Source organism: Sander lucioperca, chromosome 14, assembly GCF_008315115.2.
Source record: "Sander lucioperca isolate FBNREF2018 chromosome 14, SLUC_FBN_1.2, whole genome shotgun sequence".
Classification (NCBI taxonomy): Eukaryota; Metazoa; Chordata; class Actinopteri; order Perciformes; family Percidae; genus Sander; species Sander lucioperca.
Window position 1 is genome coordinate 2,243,236 of NC_050186.1, and position 13,284 is coordinate 2,256,519.

General features: G+C 40.7%; 1 protein-coding gene across 7 annotated transcripts in view; it reads left to right on the top strand.

Annotated features, from left to right (window-relative positions):
- The window catches only part of garnl3 (GTPase activating Rap/RanGAP domain like 3), a 74,220-nt gene that overhangs the window by 27,189 nt on the left and 33,747 nt on the right, over window positions 1-13,284 (top strand). For all 7 annotated transcript variants that reach the window (XM_035991363.1, XM_035991368.1, XM_035991364.1 and 4 more), the window contains exon 2: window positions 1,041-1,110. In XM_035991363.1, coding sequence (XP_035847256.1) covers window positions 1,041-1,110 — 70 coding nt within the window. The remainder of the gene's footprint in view (window positions 1-1,040; window positions 1,111-13,284) is intronic.

Sequence of the window (13,284 nt, forward strand, 5' to 3'; positions counted from 1 at the left end):
AGGGGGAGGTATAAGAGGAGTGGGGGATGTAGTCTAGAGGAAGCAGAAGGCATGCAGGTCATATCACCACTCAGACAATCAAAGATATACGCAAAGGTATACAAAATACCCTCCACCATGTGCACACACACGTACGGTTTACCACTTGCTGCCATATTTTGTAGATTCCTTGGGCCATAAAATCATGTTTTGGGTAATTAGGTGAAGCATGTGTAGAGCTCAGGTGGTATAATAAATACAAAAAATGTAAAACATTTTTTTGGGATTGGGATAAATGTAATGTAGGGGGGCAACAACACAGATTGGTCCTTCCCAAGTTGGTAAGAGTACCATTACCATTGTGGTACATGCTAAACAATTTTATGTTTCACATTTTTAGGGCAAAGTCTAAGGTTTTATGACTTAAGCATGCTAAAATATTAGCCTAGGAGCAGAAGATAGTCTCTCTGTGTGTGGGAAGGCTGTGTCTGAGTATTGCACCAATGGCTGAAACGATAAAAAGTTTGAATTTAAGCTGAAAAATATTTGGAATGCATTTGATGCTTCTGGTTTCTTCAGTTAGATTCAAGAGTCTTCAGTATAGTCAAGCTAGGTGTGTGCGTGTGTGTGTGTGTGTGTGTGTGTGTGTGTGTGTGTCTCTTTCTATGTATTAGTGATATTTTATCTACTCTGTGTGCGCATTTGGCTATTGGACCAGCAGTCTGCTCTCCCAGCCAGTCTCCATCTATCACTGGAGTTAATTCAATCAGGACCCACGTCTTAATCAGAACTGGGGTTGGTCGCCGCTCCCGGCCAGTCACCACGCCACCAGCAGCCCGCCACACCAACAAAGACTCAGACAGGAGGAAGGGAAAGAAAGAAAAAGGCAAGATGAGAGAGAGAGAAAGACGTAGGGTGAACCAAGTGGGCATGGACAAGAAGCGAGATTAGAAAAAAGACTGGAGAAAAGCAGATGCAGCAACTGCCACAGTTTATGTATGTCTGTGTTATGTGATGGAGGACAGACAGGCCATGTGTCTGACCATGCGTTTGTGTTGCAGCTCTGCCTCAGAGGACTTGGGCTGCAGGCGTGGAGACTTCAGCAGGAAACACTATGGTTCGGTGGAGCTGGTGAGTCCCACCCACAATGCACTCATCTGTTTGTTGCTCTCTTTGTGTCTCAGCGTGACCGACTCCTCATCCTCTTTCCCCCCATCCTCCTTGTTGATTCTTCTCATCATGATCTCCCCTCCCTTTCTGCCTCTCTCTGTTATTTCCTTCCCCTCGTTTCTGTTGGCATGGACGGACAACAGAGGGGGACTGATGAGTCATGACATACTGGGTGTGGTCCAGCAATGTGCTTTGCCAGAGCCAGTGTGGATCACTATGGGTGCTCCACTCACAGTGATGCCTGCTCAGCCCCTAAAGTTCATGTTTTGTTTTGATGCTGCAGCACAGTGTGTGTCTTTGTGGTTGATTACTAAGCTGTTGAGTCATTGTTGCTTTGGGGAATTGTGTGTACGAGTGCACGTCCCTCCACTGTGAGCTGAGTCTGTGCATCCAGATAGCCCAGAGGAACAGGAAGTCTTGGGTTTCACACTGCAATCGTACTTCCTACCGGAGACATATTGTGGGCTTGTGCATGAGTGCTGCGCCCCACGTGTGCTACAGATTAGGGTTGAGGAGAAACCACATGCTGCCAATCAGCACTAGCACACTGACACTACGCACAGTACTGCTGTGTGGGGGGGTATGTATGTGACAAAAAGAGAGAGAGGGCGAGAGCAGTTTCCAAGCACTGTGGTGAGTGTAAGCCAGGATGAGTTCACTGATAGCCTTAATATTCAAAGTGTGTCGGTCACACAACAGCATGAGACGCCTGTCTTATTGATTTATTTTATTTATTTATATTTTATTTGGAAAAGGCAATATCATGGCATACATTCTTTCAGTATTTCAGCAAATGAACAAGTAAATACACAAATGATTGTGACAAATGACTCAGAGGAGGAGAGGTTAGTGAGGCCAGCGTCTCCACGGCAGGTGACAGTGCGCACGGATCCGCTGCGCCACGCATGGATGAAATAATGAAATAGTAAATAGGACTACAGTAACAGAAATATGTGCAGAATTAAGACAGTCAAGACGGCCCAGTGTTTGGTGGACCGGGTACACCTTGTTCACTTAATAACCTACAAATCATCCACAGAATCAATTACGCACCACATGAGTTTGCCCACCCAACACAGCGTTTGTTCCTGGGGAGATGGATCCGTGCATCCCGCCTACTGTGCACCATGGATGTCTGAGCCTCAGTGAGCAACTACTAACTATAAAGATACAATTTGCCTGTTCCCAGCATGAAGTCCGACGTTGATCCGGCATCATTTATCTTGGTGCCACACACCTTGCATGTAGCTGTTCACTTACTGCCGCTGTTTCCGAAGTTATTGAAAGCAAAACTAATAACAAAAGGCACAACTCCGGGAGGACTTGGTGTCGCCATCGTCAATGCATTTTTGTGAGTGCGCGCACATAAGGCATAGGACATGCGTTACGTTGCACATTATAGCAAAGGGCGGGGGACATGCAGCTCGTCATGCGTTTCCCCAATGTATATGCGCCAGTAAAAGAAAATAGAAATACAAAAATAAATTTAGATTTAATACTGCAAAATTTGCATGAAAACAGGTTGTTGACGAGTCTCCAAGCTCGAGTCCAAGTCTGAAGTCTTTTGGGTCGAGTCGCAAGTCAAGTCTGAAGTCAGCTGTTTGTGCGACTTAAGTGCGACTGAGTCAGAGTTTCAGACTTGAGTCCCCATCTCTGCATAATTGTGAAAAATGCCCTAATCAAAGCACAGTCCAAAACCCAAAAATATTCAATTTACAATTATATAAAGCAGAGAATAGCTTTTTTTGAAAAACATTTGAGATGCTGGAATCAGCAAATGTTTTGCCATTTTTGCGATTAAATGGTAAATTGATTATCAAAATTGCCATATGCCATAGTCAACTGCTTCATATGACTAATATGTTTACATTTACCTCACGGAGACTGTGAACTAGCTGTCATGTGAATATAACGTCAGGAACAAAGGTGAATGTAGCGTGATGTTAGCATTAAATAATTTTACCCACATTTTTGTGCTGGGACATTTCTTTTGCCAAACGCAGTGACTTCGTGGAGTCTCTGTGACAACAAGGACAAAGCCAGGCTAGCTGTTTCACCTGCTTCCAGTCTTTATGCTAAGCTAATCGCCTGCTGGCTCTAGCTTCATATTTAGCATACTGAGAGTAATGATCATGAATGAGATGACAAAAATAGATAAAGTAGCAACACCATAGTGTAAAAATGGACAGTTCAGTGTTTACATTTACCCAAACTGAAGCACTAACAACTTCCTCTACAACCTTCTATTTGGCCTCGATGACTAGTTCCCCCACCGACACAGCCTTTTTGGTGTTAGTTAATTAGTATTAATTAATTATAAGTGCTACGGTATGATTACTCAGAACTACCATCTCAGTTTTGGTGGTATGACTGATGGAAGAGTAAGTAGATAATGGAAAATTACTAGCAGGGCTTGATAAACCCAGGTTGAGCTTCAGAAATAACCTCAGGGAGGATAAGGACAAGCTTAGCTTAGATATGTTTTTCTGTTGGAAAGAGAAATAAAATTGCTTGTTTGAAGTGAACATACAAGGGAAAGTGTTTTTTGTCAACTCTGGCTCGCACACTGTTTAAGGCTGTACGTCTCCAGGGGAGGGTTGTGCAAAGGTCGGGAAAGAGTCTGTGGAAAATTCAGGTCCTGGTTCCTTTTAGCCAACAAACAGCTCCTTGTGTTGACAGTATTGAATCTGTGTGCTCAAATTCTGTGTCTGTCCAATGTGAAGTGGGCAACCTATCAGCACCTGACATTTCCATAGAAATCATAAATGTCATGAAATTAGCAAAGTGTGATAATTTGACTTTCTCTTGAATGTCCAAGACTCTTGGATAAATCTAGTTCTCACTTTGAAGGCGTGTTCACAGAATCAAGCTTTACAGTATCATACAGTAGAGCTATACAAAGAGCTTCTTGCTGATATATTGGAAATGTCTCCACAAAAATAACAAAAAGACATTTGAGTATCTGTTGGGCTATAATATACAAGGTATCTGCAATTCCTAGAAAACCTAATCCATACCCCTCTGCTGAGCCTAATACCCTTACCTTTATAGTTAAATGCTACCCCAACTTGTTGGGAAAGGCCTATTTCTAGATTAAACCAACTCCCTTTAAATGAAATGAAAATGAATCCTTGAACCAGTGCCATCGCCAGGATTTTACAAATACTCCCCAATCCAACCCCCCAAAGAAATGTTTGACTACCAAAAACTACAAAATGTAAATTAAGTTAACTGTTTAATTATATTTTCTGTAAATCTTATTGGTTTAATGCCTTTTCCACACTGCCAGGATCTAATTATGGGGAAAAATACTGAATCATTTTATTATATTTTAATTAATGTAATAATCTTTGCCTAGAATAAAAATTTAATTTTAACTAGATTAAAAAAATACCAGAATCCAACCTTAAAGCTTTAGTGCGTAACTTTTTGATATTAATGAACATCCGTTACATTCAAGCCATTGCCAAATGAGTTGCTACAAAGATAATTTATAATGAAGACTATCAGCTCCACACAACTCTCTCTGTATTTCTCAGTATGGCTGTGTTCAGATTGTGGCTTCCGGTGACTTTCCCACGCAGAAGCTCGAGTGAAGATAATTACCTATTCTGAAGAGTCCATCATGTTTTTTTAATCCTCCGTGTCCTCCTTGGCTACTAGCAACTGTGTGGAGGAGGGGTGGGAGTGCGTGTGCGATCACGGGAGGCTTGTATCATGTGGACGCACCAACAGTGTTGTTGTCATTACTTGTATGTTTGTTCTCTTGTGAGATGTGTCCAGAGAGGATGAAAGAGATGTTATGTGACGATAGTATGTGGATATGCTTAAAAATGTGTTCAACCTAAATGTAAGGAATGTCCTATGACTGCACTGGTGGAGCTGTCTATGTGTCTGTCCTTGTCTTATGTATGTATTTTGTTATTTTACATGAGTTGTGTCATGAAATGATAGTGTATGTTTAGTTTTTGTCTTACGATTTTTTTTTTTTTTTATTGTTTATGATGTTGTTATGTGTATTTATTATTGCATTGACACATTTTCAAGTGAGTTGTAAGGACCTCATGAAGAATAGCACCTGCAATACAGGAGCTAATGAGGATCCTAAATAAACAAACAAACAAACTTAGAATAGAATAGACAGAAACTACGCACTATAGCTTTAAAATACATTTATAATGTATGTATAAATAAAAACAAATTCCTGGACATGCCACAGCTAGTGAAATGTACACAGCTACTAGAATAAATATGTACTTAATGTATGTTAAATATTACACATTATATCTTACATTTAAAATCCTAGAGTTTCTCTACTTGTGCCACCTGTTGACTGTAGAACACTTTCATGCAAGATTTGTAAACAAATTTATCTTATAGCTCTTTATGTGACAGCAAGAAAAAGGACTTTTATCATGAACTCTGGTAAAGTTTTATAGTTAACTTTACCAAAATAGGTATTTTTTTAATATAACGTGTTATAAAATACAGCTTACAGTGGAATTTTTGCCTTAAAATATATCCTGGATTCTCTTTTTAACATGTGGAGACAAACTAGTAATTACATCTAAAGTAAAGTTAAAGTGACCACAGTGTAAACCTAATTTTTCTGACTACAAATCACTTCACCTTTGTATTTTATCTTTTGTAGACATGACACTGACTCCAGTGTGTTGCAGTGCTTTGAAGAACATGCTTTCAAATGTCTCAACACACGTGGAAGACACAGATTCAAAGCAGGGTCTCCCTAATAAGAGAGACCAGCATAAGCAGAGCCGTGACTCATCCCGTTTGTTTTATTTTTGGCATCATTGAAGAGGCGGTAGCAGTTGCCAATAAGAGCAGGTAGCCTACCTCCATAGACGCTGTCGTGGGGGTATGATTCACTCCAGTCCACACACACACACAAACCACTTTCACATTAAAGAAGTGTTAAGGATCTGAAGTGGAAACTCTGTTCCAAGTGCATTTGATAAGGAAACCTCATATTGTACTGTAGGAATCAGTGACGCTTTTGAAATGCAAAGTTAATTTTCTGTTATAATGAGACATGAGGATTGCTCTCACTAAATATATCCTTCTGTATGTGTGCACCCTTATGAGCATCACGTCTTCAGAATAAAGTTCAAATCCCTCTAACAACAAGACTAAGTCTACAGCCATGCTAGCTGTTCTGTGATGATGAACTTTAGCATTAAGCTAAATGCTCACATCAGCACGCTAACATGCTCACAATGATAATGCTAGCATGCCAATGTTCACCATCATAGCTTAGTATGTTGGCGTGCAACATGTGCAGTAAACACAAAGTAGCCTACAGCTGAGAGTGATGGGAATGTAATTAGTTTTTCAGGTGTTTGGTCATAAACGATTGTAGTTTAGTATTGGACACATTTTGACTTGATGATGGCACTAGATAAAAAAGTCAGTTTTTACAATCCGTTAAGAACCATGACTGTTTGTACTAAATGTCATGGCAATCCATTGAATAGTTGTCAAGATATTTCGATTAAAAACAAAAATGTCAACCTCAAATTGGCGCTAGAGGAAAAGTCAGAGGATCCTCAAAAGTCATTAGAGGTTATCCTCGGGGAGGCATGAAGGTCTGTACAAACTTTCATGGCAATCCATCTAACAATTGTTGAGATATTACAGTCCGACCAAATGACAGACTGACATTGTCGCTAGCATGGCTAAAATACATCCTGATCCAGAGACATGGAGGAAAGACTTTACCTACATTCACTCTGAACTCATCAGGAGCTCAGTGTGCAGTGGAATATTCATGTACTCACCGGTTCACTACACTGGAACATATTGAATCATAGGATTTTGTTGGCTAAGTTATCCTGAATGAAGGCGAGAGTGTGGGGAATCAGTAGTGTGTGTGAGGTTCCTATTAACCTCTGTGCCAGCACACACTCATCCACACAAATGAGCAAACAAATACTCCATGATGGCATCTGCATTCATCGATAGAGACAAACACAAACACAAAGCAACTCCCACCCTGTCTTGTCACTTCATTCAACGACAACTCCACGGTCCACCTTTAAAGGCTCTATTGTGTGTGGCACGCCAAAGCTGAAGCCAATGACAATTACTCCCGTTTCATCCTGACAAAACAGTTTGGAGAGCGTGGCGTTGTTGTTTTTTTCCTGTAAAGTGAATTGTCTTCATTTGAGTCCCACAGATGAAGGCGTGATGGATAGAGAGAGGTGGGCACTAGCTGTCTCTGAATCTGGAAAACAAAAAACATGTTGGAGTTTTTGAGGATCAAACCCTTCAGACACACACATACAGTCATGTTGATTTTGGCCATACCATGACTGAGACTACTGTGTGTACGAGTGTGTATTTGAGGAGCACTGTGTTGAGAGGTTAGCTGTCAGTCTTGCACAGTGACTGGTGAGCAGACGGCTCAACTCCCACCTGCCTACCAGTGTTACTGTCACTGGCTCAGAGGCTTTTGACTGCACTGTCACACTGAATTCATTCCCACTCTTGGCGTACGTGTAGCTCACTGTGTGTGACTGCGTCTGTTTGTGTGTTTATTGACATTAAAGCTATACTGTGTAACTTTGGCTGAACTGTGGCCACAAGTTGCAATTACAAGATGATGGAAGATTGAGTTTTTTTTTATAAAATATATGACCACCTAAGTATAAATGTAGCCACAATCAGCTGACAAAAAAAGTTAGAAATCGAGACGATTTTAAGGGTAAGGAAGTAGAGCTGAAACAATTAGTCGATTGATCATTTAATTGATCTGAAATAATAATCACTTATTTTATTTATTTTTAGCAAAAATGCCAAAAAATTCCCTGGTTGTGGCTTCTCAAATGTGAATGTTTGGTGTTTTTTAGTCTTCTACGTTGTTTTTTGAGTGTTGGTCAGGCGAAACAAGCAATTCGAGTATGTCAACTAGAACTTTGGGAAAGTGTGAGGCACATTTCTTTTTTTTTTTCTATTTTCTGACACATCATAGACCAAACAATTATGGAATATAATCATTAGTTGCAGCCCTACAAGGAAGCATTCTGGTTCATGATAAATCATATAAATTGGTTTGAACCCACGCTAAAATGTAGAAAACTGTAGCTCGATCACTGTAAATAGCTCCAATGATTAAGACTTGTGGGCCTCACAACATTTAAATATTTATCTTCTGCTGGCTCAACTCATTGCTCTGCCTACACACACACACACACACACACACACACACACACACGCCCAGATGTGTCGACAGCTTTCTGAACAGGAATGCACACTCATGAGTCATAACTAGAGCCACTGAGGTTTACTATTGGAGAATTATAGATTATAGCGGTAGTTACGATGGGTGGTACTTGTCACCCAGATTCACACAGGAACACACACTTGCAATCTTAAGTGCAAACTGACAAACTCTCCCAGAAACTGAAGAGAACATGGGGTCACCAGGGCTGCTTCTTTAAAGTTTGACATGATGTTTTGCTCTGTTTATTGTCTGTGACACAAACGATCACAGGATTTCTGTGAGAGGCTGCCGATATTAAAACCCTATATCTATACTTAGAGGTAGTTATGTTTTTCTGTTGCCTGTTTGAAACTTTAATGAAGCTGCAGGGGCCAGTTCAAGTTTCTTAAAACAAAGTGATGCATGTAAAATTCTTAAAAATGAATTTGCATCCTTGAATGTAATTGATTTTTTTAAAGGCATGCATTGTCTCTCTGGGTGTCTCTCTGTCCTATAGCAAAAGGTCCAACTAAGAAAGCTCAACAGCAGTTGGTCATTGTAACCAGCAGGGGTGATTCTAGGATCTAACCTTTAGGGGGGCTAAGCCCCTAATGTGAATGTGACACGGATATAGTGCATGCAAAAGTGTTAACCCCCCCTGCTAAATCAGTAATTTCATTAGCCGATAACCTCTGAGCTAGCTACTGAACAACAATGTTTTTTGACACTATTAACACTATGATGGAACTAAACCTGACACGTTATAAGTCACAGTAATAACGACCAATTTGACACAATGATCTAACATTCAGCAATTTTAGTTGCTTACGTTTCAATTTGGGTTCTAATCCAGAGCCATGAAATTACCAACTTCTTCTCTGGGGACTACCAATGTTAAACTTCACAACCGCACTGACTTGCTCTCCATCTGACAGATTAGATAGAGACTCATCCAAAGGCGGGAGTCTGGCACAACCACATCAGATTGGCCAAAACTACATTCCTGTTGACCCTTTCCTTGACTGAGTTACAGGTGCATAGCATTGGCAACAGGATATTAAACCTGTTTCAAGTCCTTTGAACCTGTAATTGTTTGTCCTCTGTTACTACCAAACAAGTTCGCAAACTCTCACTTGAAGCACCAAAATTGATTAAAAAAACAGTTTTTTAATATTATAATTTTTGGGAGGGCTGAGATGAAATTTAGGGGCTTGAGCCCCTCTAAAAGGGTCTAAAATTGCCCATGGTAACCAGTATCACATCCAACCTTTACAAATTTCAGTTTAGAGCATAAAACACCTCTTTGAAAGTCATTTAAAATATTCTATGTCATAGTTAGATTAGTTAGAAGATGCATGGTGCGCTGCTGCTCTGTTCTGTGATCCCAGGCTTCACTGCAGCATCTGCCCACTCTTGAGGGCCCTTAAAGCTGCTGCACCCTACTAGCGGGACTCCTCCTGGGTGGGTGGGTAGGTGATCCAATGCCTTCAGTCCTAGTCATTAGATTTATCATCGCCAGTGTTGCTGTTGTATAAATGGGCAGATTCTTTATGTGGTGCTGTTGTTAGCATGGCTGGATTTATCCTAGCCACAGGCAGCATTAATGCTAATCAGGTGCAGTCAATGGCTAAATGGCAAACAGCCACATTACACACGCTTGTCTTTGATTTACAATTTTCACTTCAAATTTTCTCCTTCACAGGCAGTCGGTTGAAATTTCATGTCTACAGCTACATCATGCGTTATACATTATTATTAGCATTGCAGGAGTCTTCCACTACATGAGAGGGCTTTTCGCATGCATGTTATGCAGATCAGTTTGTCTGATTGCAGCTTGACGGAAGTAGCTCCTCTAAAAAACATGAAAAAAGTGATCCAAATGCTTAGTAGACTGAATTTATTCTCATATCTTTAAAGGAAAAGTCTGATGATATTCAATACTTTTGTTATTGTCAACAAATTAAAAAAAAGACTAAAACCAGCTATGAAAATATCCACCTAACAAGAATAAACTATCAAAAGCCTGATAGAGCTTGTTCCTCTGTGCCAAAGAGCTTTATCATTTATCAAAAAACTATTGAAAACACAATGACTTCCGTGGAAAAGATGAATCACGCTGTGATTACTCAGTTAATATTTGCACAATACAGCATTATACTTTAAATGTAATTAACATTTTATTTGTCCTCACATTAACAACTATAGAAAAACATACTTAGTTGTTATACTTTAATGTTTGTATTTTTCAACGGTATGCTTCACTTTTATGAGGAGAAAGGATTGCATGATGATTTTGGCAAACAGAGATATTGCAAGTTTGGCTGGGGTTGCTGGAGTGTAAACTTCAGAGCTGCTATTTTACCCTAAACCCTGATATATACAGTAGTAACAAGTTAGCTCCCACACAGTGGATAGTCCAGTCTTGAACAGGTACCTTTCTTACGTATCCTATACAGTAACCCCACAAAATGTAAGTAAGCTAGTTAGGGACCATTCGGTATTTATGGAATGGACCACTGGAGGAAAATAGGGGAGGGTCATGTCTTTTTATTCTTTGTTGATGGGAGGGTCATCCAATTTGTTTTAGTCTAGGGGGGAGGGTCACCCAACTTTTATCACCGTACGAAAACATACCAGACGTGAGCTTTTATTTTGAAAAGTCGAAGCTCGCGCTGTGGAGAGCACCAGCCGGGAAGGCATGAGACGGGAGGTCTTCAGGCTGCAGCCATACCCAACTCAAAGGAGTGTGATGCGTAAGATGAGAATGCAGAGGTTTAGTCATGTATTTCATGACTGTAAAACAACAATGGCTAACTGTATGTCTTTGCCAAGCACAAACCAGTACGTAAGGATTCAATAAATTGTTGGGGAGGGTCATCCTTTTTTACCTAATCATTTTGGAGGGTCATTCAAAATGTATTGCTGGTGAAGGGAGGGTCAGGTCAATTTTGACTGAAGATCCCAAAACTCCTCCGGTGGCCCCTGAAATAAATAACGAACAGTCCCTTAGCCAGGCATTGTTTGCATCTTAGAGCATTCAAACACACAGTTTAATCCATTCCTTACATATTGCTCTTGGGTTTTTGGTTTTGGATAAAAAATAAAATAAATCCAAAGCTTGACAAGGCTGTCATGTCATAGTTACCGTTGCTTGTAGAGGAGGAAAAAAGACCCGATAACAGTTTCTAGATTCCTCTGGATACTTTCTTTAATTAATTATCTCTGCCTCCTCTCTTCTTCTTCTTCTTCTTTTCTGCTTCTATTCATCTCCTCCCTAATTTTCTCTCTTTTCTCTCATTCCTCACTCATATCTTCTCTCTGACTGTGCACCTGCCTCTCTTCAAACCCTCCCCCCACTACTTACTACTTCCCTCCTCACCCTCTGCTCAATTCCTCTCCCGCTCTGTCGTCTACGCCTCCGTGTTCTCTGCCTTCCTGAAGGGTTGTGTGAGTGTGCATGAACAGGCCCACTGATGAGATCAATTATCTATCAGCAGTCACAAAAGTATTGATTTAATACCCCCAACACAAACACACACACACACACACACACACACACACACACACACACACACACACACACGTGTCTCTCTCTGCACTGCAGCGCCCCTTTGTCTCATAGGCCTTAGGGAAATCAGAGGCTCTCTAAGAACACTGTGAGCTTGATTGTGTTTGTGAAATGTTCAAATCATGTTCTAAAATGGGAGCCGTGTGTGTGTGTGTGTGTGTGTGTGTGTTTTATCTCTCTCCGTCTATAAAGCTTGAAAGCCTCGTCCCTTTCCCATGGGGTTACGCATCGTGGAGATGGCTATTATTCTTTCATCATTCGGCTTTTTGTTGTCATTACACATTGCTCTTTTCCTCTCTAACCCAGCGACCTCACACTTCATTCTGTCCCCTTTTCTCTATACGTTTGATGCCCCTTGTTTTTTTTCTGCCTTATCACTCTACTTTTGCTCTCCAGCAGAGGTGAGGTGTTTTATAGGTTGTTTGTTAAAGCGTAAAAGCATAACAGGCTGCCCCTTCTCGTCTGTTTCCTCTTCCCCGCCTTCCCCGGCCCACTGGGGAATCGTTGGAGTGCAGCTTTTCCTTCTTTGCCATTTAAAAGCAGTGGCTGCGTGATGCATGCATGAGTGTGCGCATAGACACACACAGACTCCCCAGAGCGCTTAATGGCTCCCTTCTCCTGCTATTTTTCATTCTTTCACCCAAAAACAGCAAGAAAGCCTATTCACACACAGCAGCACAAACACTTACCTAAACGCACATTTAGTACAGAATGTCACACATTTTTTTACTCTGTTTTTCACACACATAAACTATGGAGGCGGCGCATTGCTCTGTCTGAACGCTGCATTGGTTTCCCCTCCATTATCCTGCGATTGGACAGTTAATGTTGCAGGAGACGAGAATAATGCAGGGAGATAGAGGCCTATGGTTTCGACATTTACTTTCCATTTTCCGCACACATGCACAGATCTTGACGGAAAGCTCTTTTCCTCACACATAAACACTGACACGCATACCACCACACCAGGAAGTAAGCAGAAAATATATTTGTTTTCAGGCCTATTAATATGCGTATGAAAGGAGAGAAGGCAGTATTTTCCACAGCCTTTCCTCAGACACAGCCAATTATTGCACAGAAACCTCGTTAATCAGAGCTTTACACCTGCAGTAATCATGCTTGGCTGGATTGTATTATCTTGTAGCATACCATGGGAAGGAAATGCAGCCAGTGCTTTACTTGTGTGCGTGGGTGAAATCAATGTCATATTAATGGAAAATGTTTTTACGATATCAATGTGTTTTTGACACAACACTTTTTTTTTAAAGTCTGTTTATTGGTATTATAGAGAGCAAACTATTAATATAACAGAAATAGTTTTACACGAACATTTACATACACAGACACG